The 10,829-nt window shown below is 48.7% G+C and overlaps 2 protein-coding genes across 2 annotated transcripts; one reads left to right on the forward strand and one right to left on the reverse strand.

Moving 5' to 3' along the window:
- Positions 1-94: 94 nt before the first annotated feature.
- LOC130202235 (exocyst complex component 8-like) lies at positions 95-4,657 on the reverse strand. Its single transcript, XM_056427600.1, has 4 exons — positions 3,427-4,657; positions 2,620-2,873; positions 1,712-1,960; positions 95-1,270 (listed from the first exon to the last, which is right to left on the reverse strand). The coding sequence occupies exons 1-4, from the start codon at positions 4,577-4,579 to the stop codon at positions 863-865; spliced, it is 2,064 nt and encodes a 687-aa protein (XP_056283575.1). The 5' UTR covers positions 4,580-4,657; the 3' UTR covers positions 95-862.
- Positions 4,658-5,245: 588 nt separating this feature from the next.
- Positions 5,246-9,243, forward strand: sprtn (SprT-like N-terminal domain). The gene is made up of 5 exons (XM_056427603.1): positions 5,246-5,822; positions 6,050-6,149; positions 6,558-6,686; positions 6,793-7,087; positions 7,261-9,243. The coding sequence occupies exons 1-5, from the start codon at positions 5,491-5,493 to the stop codon at positions 8,217-8,219; spliced, it is 1,815 nt and encodes a 604-aa protein (XP_056283578.1). The 5' UTR covers positions 5,246-5,490; the 3' UTR covers positions 8,220-9,243.
- Positions 9,244-10,829: the final 1,586 nt, after the last annotated feature.

Genomic DNA, 10,829 nt, shown 5'->3' on the forward strand with positions numbered 1-10,829 from the left:
CAAAATAGGAACAACAGCAAAGGGAGTGAATACTCGTGCGAGGCGCAGTATTATCACGCAGGAACACAGACGTGGAAGCAAATATGGAAACATAGACTGTGCATGAAGATCTTTATTTCATTTCATGTGTTTGTCTCCAACACAAACTGAACTATCAGAACAGTGAACAGGCAACAGTGCGTCTCCTCTTCAGTCGTCCCTTCCATGGGTCCTATGTGTGAATGATATTTAGTGCCTCAGCAGTCCAGTGAGTCGGAATCAAACACCATAATATATTACTTTACTTTTTGATGGAGAGTACGTACACAATCCATTGAGATGAGGATTTGTTTACCAATAGCTTTAATAAGTTGTTTTTTGAAATTATTAGAGAGAATTGGGTAACACAAGCACAAAACTGCTCATAACCCGTCTGATCAGAAGATGTATATATATATATTCATCAGCTGCTTGAAATGTGTCCCGTATTAATTTAACGATCATACAAATGTGTCCACACACACACACACACACACACACACACACACGCACTGACATGAAAACACACTGCAATGTGGCAAATTAGAACGTAGATCAAAATGAATTTTCCACTGACAAATGGGACATTTCCAATGGGTCGTCTCTCACAGATCTGATCATTTCTCATCAATATTAGCCGACATCGAAAGGCAATTTTTGTGCGAGTCGGTACAAATAGTGGTTTACACATACCCGTCTCGAGGTATCGTATTCCTCCGTTCTCCATGATGCATTCTGTCATTTCCTGTCCTGCGAACCTCAAAACAACCAACACCGAGCAGCTATTCCTAAAGTAATTGCCACGACAGTCAGCGGAGGAGCACGTCATTCTTTTCGTGCAGCTTCACACCATGGAGATGGTGCTCTCCGGGTTGATCCGAACCGGCCTGGTGCTCTTCCTCAGGTCCTGCAGCTGTTTGGCGGGCTTGCCCACGCACTCCTCAAACCTCCGCTCCACCACCGGCAGCACGGTGTCGTGGAGGAAGGTGGCGTTCTGCATGATGAAGGCCTTCTTCTCCGGGTCCTGCTCGCAGCGCAGGCTGTAGTCCACGTGCTGCACGGCCACCAGGATGATCTCCCTCAGGCTCTCCAGCAGCACCATGTGCAGCTCGGGGAAGTAGAGCTTCAGGCCTTCGTCCAGGAAGCCCATCATCTGCTTGGTGAAGGCCACGATGGTGTAGCTCAGGTTCACCCAGCAGTCGTCGCCGGTGTACTGGTCGAAGCTGCCGACGCCGCAGCTGCGCATCTCGTCCTGCGCAGATGAAGACGGACATCGCGTCGTCAACGGCGATCGAACGAACACTCGGTCGCGGAAGTTTGAACATTCGCGGTCATTAACAACGAGCAGACCGTACCGAAACAAAGTGCTTTCAGGTCACTTTTCTTCTTTTAATTATTCAATGTTCAATTCAAAGTTTATAAAATGACAGATAATAGTGTGAAAATAACCATCGAAATTACCCAAAGGTCAAAATTGCAACTTCAAATGTCATGTTTTGTCAGACCAACATTCAAAAGCCCAAAGTTATTTAGTTTAGTCATATAAACTGTTATGGGAGCAACTCCTCACACTGGAGGAGCTGGACATTCTCTGTCCATCAACTTAACGATTACTCGTTCCTTTTCGGCTCTGAACTTCCTCGTCCGACCGCCGCTGAGAACCAAGAGACGAAACGGGCAACAAAGAACCCACCTTGAGTTTAGCGAGAGCCTCGGGGGTCATGAGGTTCATCCTCCTCCACATCTCCTCGGAGTTGCGGTGCTTGGTGGCCTCGATGATGACGTCGTTGTAGCTCTGCAGGGCCGCCTTGATGTCTTTGGCCAGCAGGGACTGCAGGGTGAAGGTCAGGTCCAGGCCGATGTCGGTCAGCTGCTGACAATGCTCCTTGGCCACTTTCACACACTCGGCTGCTGTGGACAAGCCCTCCTTACTGTCGAACACCTGATGAGGACACAAAGAAAGACTTTTATGGGGATATATTTATAAGAATAACCAGAACGGGCACTCGGTAGAGTGCATAATTTCGCCGCAGCCACTTTTTTTTTACCTTTTCATGACCTTGACCTTTGACCCGATCGATCCCAAAATCTAATCAAATGGTCCCCGGATAATAACCAATCATCCCACCAAATTTCATGCGATTAGGTTTAATACTTTTTGAGTTATGCGAATAACACACACACATACAAATAATAAATAAATACACAGCGATCAAAACATAACCTTCCGCAGAATGCGAAGGTAATTGGACTTTCCAAAGACTTTACTGCTTATCAACCAAAACCTTAAATCCAAGAGGTAAATATGAGATATAGTCTGAGACGGAGCACAATAGTTCCCCGTTTTAAAGTTTATTTTTAAAAATATTTGAACACACAATATCTACATAATATTGGCTCAAATTCTACAATTGACTTGAACTTCAGTTGTGTTTTTTTATACGATCCCAGATGTTTAAGACGATAGCAATATAACCCTTTTGTCGTGTTATTTGTTGCTGATTTGACTCCATCACGGGTATCGGTACCGTCGCATCTCCCCTGACCTTCAGAGTCCCATATGAAACAGGCGGTACCGTGCTCGTCTTATCCTCGACCCACCTGCTTGCTGAAGGCGTCCACAAACATCCTCATGGCCGATTTGGACCACACCACGAAGGCGGAGTAGCAGCCCGTGTTCCCCGCAAAGTCCATCTCAAACTCCTTGGCCGTCTCCAGCAGGCTGGTGAAGAAGATGTTGCAGAGTTTGTGGATGTAGAGCAGCGTGGCTCCTTCGATGCGGAGCTGCCGGATGGCCGTCCGGACCGCGGCCGCGCGGTTCTTCAGGAACAGCTCGCAGGCCTTGGTGGACTGGCCTGCAACGCAGACGGAAACAAATCAGATCGACTGCGAGTCTTCTGACGGATTTAGTTTTCTCCATCGCAATAAATGAAGGAGGATTGGGTCAGGACGACACAACGTTGAGAACATATCTCAGGGGCGTCAAACTCATTTTCACTGCGGGCCGCTCGCATCAAGGGCCGGTTGTACCTGTATAAACTACTCTCCAACATATTGTTAAATAACTCTCTTTGCATTTCATTGTTGTTTCTTTGAGTGTAGAAATATTGTACATAAGAAAATGTCTCTCATATTATAACAGAAATCCATTAAATCTGAAACCTTCAAAATAAAAGCACGGGATTTTTTCACAAATTCGGCCCGCGGGTCTTGTGTTTGACTCCTGCGTCTTAGGGAGATACATTTCTTAGAAAAGATACAGATCGTTTGTATGTTTTATCCTCTACCTCTGAAACATCCTCCAAATAATCCAATTCATGTCACTTTAAGCAGAGGGATCATATATAAATATATACATATAATATGAGCTAGTTGTATATTGATGAAGACAATAAAACAAAGTAGGACCTAGTCGGATCAGCTGGGACACGGCCCGCCGGGTGGCTTTGGGTCCACCTCTCAGTGACCGATCTGGAGACAACTCGAACACCAGAACCTCCGTCAGCTGCCGCACGCGCTCGTCCACCTTCAGCCGCAGCTCCTTGACCCTCTGGGTGACCGGCTGCTCTTTGAGATACTCGTTGAGCTTGTCCAGCAGGTCCACGGCGCCCTCGAAGTCCCTCTGGGCGATGCAGACGTCCAGATCCTCCGGCAGCTCCTGGATCCACTCGATGCCGAGGTCCACACTTTCCCCGGCGGCCGGCGGCTCGTCGTCTTCCTGGTCAAAAGGGTTGGTGGACACCTCGGCCCTCGCGGGGGACGTCGGGGCCTCCTCCTCCTCGGGCTTCTGCCGGTCCTTGGTGACTTTGCTCTTCTTGGTTTCTTCCAGGATCTCCAGCCACTCCTTCTTGATCTTGCTGTTCTCCGCCTGGAAGATGCGACTCTCTGGGAACATGAGGATCTTGAACATGTCCTTCATGGGAGGGTTGTCCTTCACGTTGACCACCGCGAAGCTCTCCAGGTCGTACAGGGCGTTGTACTTGTACTTCACGGTGCCTCGGCGGTTCGGCAGCCAGGTGGCGATCAACAGGCAGTCGTTCATGAGGAACGCGTGGACCTTCTGGATGGGGGACATGTTGTCCACGTCAAACTCCACCAGGTCCCCGTTGTAGACGAGGTGCCTCCCTGGAGTGTCCAGGATGTTTTTGCCCCCCTCCACTTTCTCCAGCAGCGAGGTCAGCGTCCTCTGCTTCAGCTCCTCGGTCTCTTTGGGGAACGCAGCCTGCATCTCCTTCGAGGTCTCGTCCTTGTCTGCGGACAGCAGGGCCTGAGTGATGCTCTCCATGATGCTCTTCTGCTCCGTCAGGATGTGACTCAGCTGGTACATCTCGCTCTCCAGGTACGAGATCTCTTTGGCCGTCTCGATGAACTGCCTGTAGTTCTTGTAGACGTTTTTCTTCAGGTTCTGGGCCGTTTCGTCGGCCAGGTTTTGGATTTTCTGACGATGCTCCTGGAGGTCTCGGTCGCCATCGGACTGCTGCGACAGCTGCTTGACGTAATTTTGCGGGTCAAAATTAGGCGATTCGAGCAGCTTTCGCAGTCGGTTGCCGGTTTCCGACATTCTTCCGTCGCGTGCGTTCACTTATTTAGGCGAAATGTTGACACACTAGTCACGAAAAGGAGAAAGAGGAAGCGTTCATCCGCTCACATCCGCTTTCGACCCAAACAGGAAGCTGTAGCCGGTCACCACCCTGTGATGTCACGTGATTACTAAGATGAACCGGGCAACAAACCGCACCAAAAGAAACGTTTTCAAATTAAATTGGATTGTTTATACGAGTCAATATCGTTCCAGAATTACACTACTTCAGATATAAACTAAATATAAGACTTAACATATTGCGTCATAAAAGCGAGGGTACATATTTGATTGGCTAACCGCTTTAAATAAAGAAGACACAATTCCCAGGATCCAACGCTAGGATTCGAAGTTTTTTTAATCAAGTTTGCAAGAGTTACTCAAAACTAGAGCCGGAAGTAAATGTCATAACAAGAGCAACTATCACTGCGATTTAGAGTTGAATGTATTAGCGCAAGATAACTAACACTATGCGAAGTATAAATAGTACTTTGGCATTTAAACACAACAAAAGAAGAAAGAAAAAAACATCTATTTGAACCTTACAACTCCTCTAAAAAAATAATTGATCGATTATTTATTTCAGAGGTTTTATTTTTAAATCCTTAGCGGATATACGTTTGACGCATTGTGACCACCTTGACATAACAACGGCTGGCGCTAGCTCCGCGGGCTGTCAGTCAGCAGCATCGTCTTCGTCCACCATGAAGAAATGCGTGTTTTTAATGGCGTCGTGACACTAACTCGAGTCGCATACTGTAGTAACGTTACGCGTTTCAGACTGTGCACTGACTCCGGATGAGCCTGCCACGTGTTCATGAGAGCCCGGTGCGAGCTACGTTAGCTAACTAGTTAGCTCCAGCAAGCTAACAACAACATCCGTCTCGGTTGTGATGGACGAGGATTTGTTGCTCGCTATTCGGCTTCAGGAGCAGTTCGACAATGAATACGAAACACCGTCCTATCCGTCCGACAGCTTCAGTGATCACGGCTTCGGACACAGTAGTAAGAAACGAAAAGTGGAGCGAGCTGGAGGAGCCAGCGACGCCGTCCCTTACTGGAAGCCGACCGCCGAGCCCGACAGGCCGCTGTCCGTCGTGGACGCGTCCTGGGAGACGCTGGACCCGAGCCCCGATGTCCGAGCGATGTTTCTGGAGTTCAACGACGTATTCTTCTCTGGGAAACTCCTCGGTGTGGAGGTCAAGTGGAGCCCGAGAATGACTCTGTAAGACAGCTGTTGTGTCGCGATCTGTTGTTGTTATTGTTGTCAAAGACCAAAAACCACAGTGACTTGTAGGCGCAGCATTGCCCTGACTACAAAATAAAATAGTCCAGTTTGTGTATGGAGGATTGATGTAACCATTGGATAGAAAAGGAAGTGTCACGGTTTAAGTAAAGCAGTGCATTCTGGGAGCACATGATCTCTAATGTATTTGTTTTCTTCTTCTGCAGGTGTGCTGGTGTGTGCTCCTATGAGGGCCGAGGTGGTCTGTGTTCAATCCGACTCAGTGAGCCCCTGCTGAAGCTCCGGCCGAGAAAAGACCTGGTCCAGGTGAGCTGGTGGATCGTTACGCTAATCTGTCTTTTTTTATAAACCGCCTAAACAATCAAATTCATCGATTTCTAATGTTCAATTGGCAAAAAAAAGAGGGAATCGTTTGCATCAAAATAACAATCTTCTGTTAAAGAATATGAGATCAGAATGACACTGAAGATATACCACACAGCTGAATGTATCACTTACACTTACAAAGGGTTGGGAATCTTGAGAAAATAGCAACAAGAGGTCTCTTGAAATAAACTCAAGATTCCTTTTACACACATTAAATAAACCCTTCCATTTTATCTTATTTTGCCTTCAGCTCAAAAGTCCCGACTGGTGATGTGTGTTGTGAAAAGGAGCTGAAAATGCAACTTAGTAGCCCAATAAATATTCATCGTTTCATTTCCACTCCCACAGACCCTCCTTCATGAAATGATTCACGCGCTGCTGTTTGTGACCCAGAACAACCGAGACCGAGACGGCCACGGCCCCGAGTTCTGCAAACACATGAACCGGATCAACGATGCCAGTGGGACAAAGATTTCTGTCGGTGTATCCTCTATTACTCAGCTTCCAGCCCATGTGGTCTCGTCTCGTCTCAGCCTTGTACGCAGACTGCCATCATAATAACCCTTCTGAAACATCTCGTCAGGTCTACCACAGTTTCCTCGATGAGGTCGACGTGTACCGGCAACACTGGTGGAAATGCGACGGCCCCTGTCAAAACCGCAAGCCCTACATGGGGTTTGTGAAGAGGGCCATGAACCGGGCTCCGTCTGCTCAGGATCCCTGGTGGGCGGACCACCAGAGGACGTGCGGAGGGAACTACACCAAGGTCAAAGAGCCCGAAGGATACGGCAAGAAGGGCAAGAAGGACGGTAAAAAGAATGGGAAGACCTCCGAGAAGAAGTCCTCGGAAAAAGAAAAGCCGCCAAGTGCAACCGCAGGTGCTGAGCTCGTTCCTCTGGTGTTTGTTGTGCTGTAACAGCTGTGGAGGCGGATCACGATCTGGTTTTGGTCGGGTGAATCTCACTCCGTGTTTGAGAGAATCTCTTCAAAGCACAGTGTTAAAAAGTCTGCTTGCCGGACTCAAAGTGTGTCTCTCTTTCTCTCTTCTCAGGCTCTGGATCACAGGACGTCAGGAACACGATTCCATTTAGTGGCAAAGGCTTCCTGCTCGGAGGGAAGTCCCAGCCGCCCACTCCTTCCTCCCCATCGCGAACACCGGCGGTACCTCCTCCTCCGAAGAGACTCTTCGCCCCTCCGTCTCCGGCTAAAAGTCTCGGTTCTCCTGTTCGCTCCGGTCTCAATGGCAAAGGACTCTCTGGGACCTCCGCGGGGCTGAAGCGCCCCGTGAAGAGGTCCGTCGCTAACATTAGAGCTTTTGTCAACATCAATGGCTCGCCGGTGAGAATCCCCAAACCCCACAGCGGCGGCCGAGGAGCAGATCCACTCAAACAGAAGTCCATCGGGGAGCTCTTCATCAGCCAAAGCATCGGGAGGCCAGCGGGCCAATCCTCCTCCTCCTCCTCCTCAAACACGGACACCCAGAAGGAGTCTTTGACCTCGCCGAACAGTCATGCTTCCTCCGTCTTCCCCAAACAGCGAGATAACTCTTCAGCTTCCGCTCCCACAGCATGGAAGCCCGGTCCGAGTCAATCCAGCCGCTCCGTGGTCTCAGCTAAACCCATCGGCGGCCCCGCTAAACCGGCAAAGGCAAAGTGTTTTAGCCATTCCAATAGTGACGGCACATCGGGTCAGGCGTCGAGGAAGAGGCCGTGGGACGACCACAGGAGCTCCGCCAGCATCGCCGACTTCTTCCAGAAGACGTCGGGCAGCGATTCCGCCGCATCGAGCGAGTCCACGACGACCAAGTCGCCCGCAACGCAGCAAAGAGCAGCCGCGGCCTCCTCGTCCTCGTCTTCCTCCTCCCCCAGTTCCTCTGCAGGGCTTCCTGGTTTCACCCGCCCGTCGTCTTCCTCTCCTTCCTCGTCCGCGCCGACGGTCACCTGTCCAGTGTGCCAAGCCGAAGTGCAGGAGTCAAAGATCAACGGGCATCTGGACTCCTGCCTGTCCTGAGCGAGGAGGAGACGGCGAGGAGGAGACGGCGAGGAGGAGACGGCGAGGAGGAGGCGGCGAGGAGGGCTACCAGCGCTAGAAACGTCCCAAGAGGTTTCAGGGAGCTCTCAGGGTTTTATCTCCTTTTGACTTTCTCAACTCAACTTTGAGACGTTGGATGTTCAGTGAAATGGTTTTTACTTCCGTTATGAGCCGTTGTGGTTCCACACAGATTTTACTCCCACGCCGCAAGATTTTTTTTTTCTTTGTAGTTCTTCTGTCACGTCGGTCTGACAGTTTGGGCCTGAGCGTTCCAACAGCAACACGTTTTCTTAACGGATGAGGCGAGTGACGGGATTTTAGTCGTGAACTGATGGCGTCCATTACATCAGGCAAAACGAAACGTGTGTGTGTCACAGAATGGCTCGTTTTTACGATGTTGAATAGTTCACATTTTCATATTGATCTTCTTTACATAGAAGCTATTAAAAGTGTGTGTGTGTGTGTGTGTGTGTGTGTGTGTGTGTGTGTGTGTGTGTGTGTGTGTGTGTGTGTGTGTGTGTGTGTGTGTGTGTGTGTGTGTGTGTGTGTGTGTGTGTGTGTGTGTGTGTGTGTGTGTGTGTGTGTGTGTGTGTGTGTGGCAGGAGACGCTGAAAGACCTCTATGGATCTCTGGGAATCAGGTTTCAAGCTCGCCAGCTATTTTCTGCACGCGGTGGCGGTCCCATGGCGAGGTCGGGCCGCACACGGGCGTCTGACTGCTGAGTCGTTCTTTTACACCCGAGCATGGAGACGTGCTTCTGTCGACTCTATATTCAATTTTTAGGGAAAGGAATAAAGTTTTAAAAAATGCTAATTTTACTCATCCAACATTTTGGAATGTTATCTGTATGTTCCACATGTTTATGGTTTTAAGGAAATTGTTAAGTATGTTTAAATTTCGTTGCCAAATTAAATATGTACACTGAGTTTTCTAAATGGAGCATAATTCATCCTGGTGACTAACAAATGTTGAATGACATCTATTAAAGTGATAAATGACCACACCTCCTCTTTGCATCATCAGCGTTGGTGATCGCCCTGATCTGTTCACAGCGGGAGGAGTCGGGGGGCGCGGGTCAGAGGTCAGACAGCTGGAGGCCAGCTGCTGATCTGGACCACACCCTCCCAGTGACCGGAGCGAGGCCAGGGGGAAGTAACAAAGCACGCCGGCACACACCCTTCTATTTGAATAACCACAGCCGGCCGCTGCACACACACACACTCACACACACACACACACCCCGGAGGAGCATCTGTCTGCATGTGCTTCACACTTTGAAGTGACGAATAGAGCCGGGAAAGAAAGCATCTATTATCTCTGAGGTCTGAGGGGACGAAATGTGATGCTTGCAAATGAAAGTGGCGGCTTCCAAGTATCACGTGACGGAACACGGCGAGTCGTATTTGAGTTAACATTCACCTGATGAAGGCCGGCGGACCGAAAGGTGGTTCAAGCGTGAGCACCAGGGTTCTATTCTGCTTCCTTTTAGTCGAGAGCCTTTGACAGCTGCTCCTACGACGGGATGGAAGAAGTGTCAGCAGCTAAATGCATTTAAAGAACTGACAGTCAAAGTGACTGGTCTGCAGACGTGTGGCGGATGCACCAGAGTGTGTGTAGCATGTGTACTGTTGCTGGTAGATGTACCTCCTTTATATCTAGTTTGTATATGATATCTAGTAGTTTAGTTCATTGGTTCCCAGCTAGGGGTTAAGTCTCTCCAATAGATCAATGAACTATGGGACAAAAATCCAATATTTTACCTTTAAAAAAAAAGATTCGGTATATTTCTGATGCATAAATGTTGGGAATTTGATATTAAACAGAAATGTAACTAGAAACAGTCGTTAAATATATGTAGGGGAAGCAGACGGACACAGTATTCCCTTTGTGGATATTTTATTAAAAAGTGGCATGGAAATATTCAAGTGAAGTACCTAGAAATTACACTTTTACAGCTCGGTGTCGTACTTTAGTCAATACTTTGTTACTTTTCCACTGGCTTCCACCCTCAAAGTGCAGGGGACGATGAGGATGATGAGGAGCACTTGAAGGCCACAGAAGAAGCTGAGCTGGTCCTAACACACACACACACACACACGCGTCCTCCCTCCTTCCCATCAGACCCATTGTGTCCCTCTGACGTGATGCATCCCAGACGACCTCCTAACGCAACGGTGCTCCGTCGGCTGGATGGGGCTGTGGCACACTTTTGGGGTGATTAGTTCTGGTAGAGGTGCCATTGTTTCCTCTGCAAAAGTTTCATTCATCAACCATTTATGGTGCTTGTGTTTTCACATACGTATTTTGTTTTAAAAATTAGACCATTTATGCTATAAATAAATCATGACCTGTTAATGATGGCTTTGCCATCCCTCGCCATGGTCAGTGGACGCCGGCTGTTCCAGCCATGATTTGGGAAACCTTCTTCCGGTGTCCTTTTGGTGCTTATGTGAGTAATCCACTTACCGTCTTTATTTATTTGTTGACCTTGAGCAAGGTATCGCTTTCCAGCAGAGACATAAGCGGATATCTGCAGACCATCATCAGCCGGCGGAGGCTGAGTGATGCAAACCCGTGTGCTTTTCAGCA

Source organism: Pseudoliparis swirei, chromosome 12 (genome assembly GCF_029220125.1).
Source record: "Pseudoliparis swirei isolate HS2019 ecotype Mariana Trench chromosome 12, NWPU_hadal_v1, whole genome shotgun sequence".
Lineage (NCBI taxonomy): Eukaryota > Metazoa > Chordata > Actinopteri > Perciformes > Liparidae > Pseudoliparis > Pseudoliparis swirei.

Bases quoted from the DNA above. Each gene is read 5' to 3' on its own strand.
- LOC130202235 (XM_056427600.1), bottom strand. From the start codon at position 4,579: ATGTCGGAAACCGGCAACCGACTGCGAAAGCTGCTCGAATCGCCTAAT. The intron at 1,961-2,619 runs GTGGGTCGAGGA...TGTCCTCATCAG, and splicing joins TGGACGCCTTCAGCAAGCAG to GTGTTCGACAGTAAGGAGGG. The intron at 1,271-1,711 runs GTGGGTTCTTTG...TCATCTGCGCAG, and splicing joins AGGCTCTCGCTAAACTCAAG to GACGAGATGCGCAGCTGCGG.
- sprtn (XM_056427603.1), top strand. From the start codon at position 5,491: ATGGACGAGGATTTGTTGCTCGCTATTCGGCTTCAGGAGCAGTTCGAC. The intron at 6,150-6,557 runs GTGAGCTGGTGG...CCACTCCCACAG, and splicing joins CGAGAAAAGACCTGGTCCAG to ACCCTCCTTCATGAAATGAT. The intron at 7,088-7,260 runs GTGCTGAGCTCG...CTCTCTTCTCAG, and splicing joins GCCGCCAAGTGCAACCGCAG to GCTCTGGATCACAGGACGTC.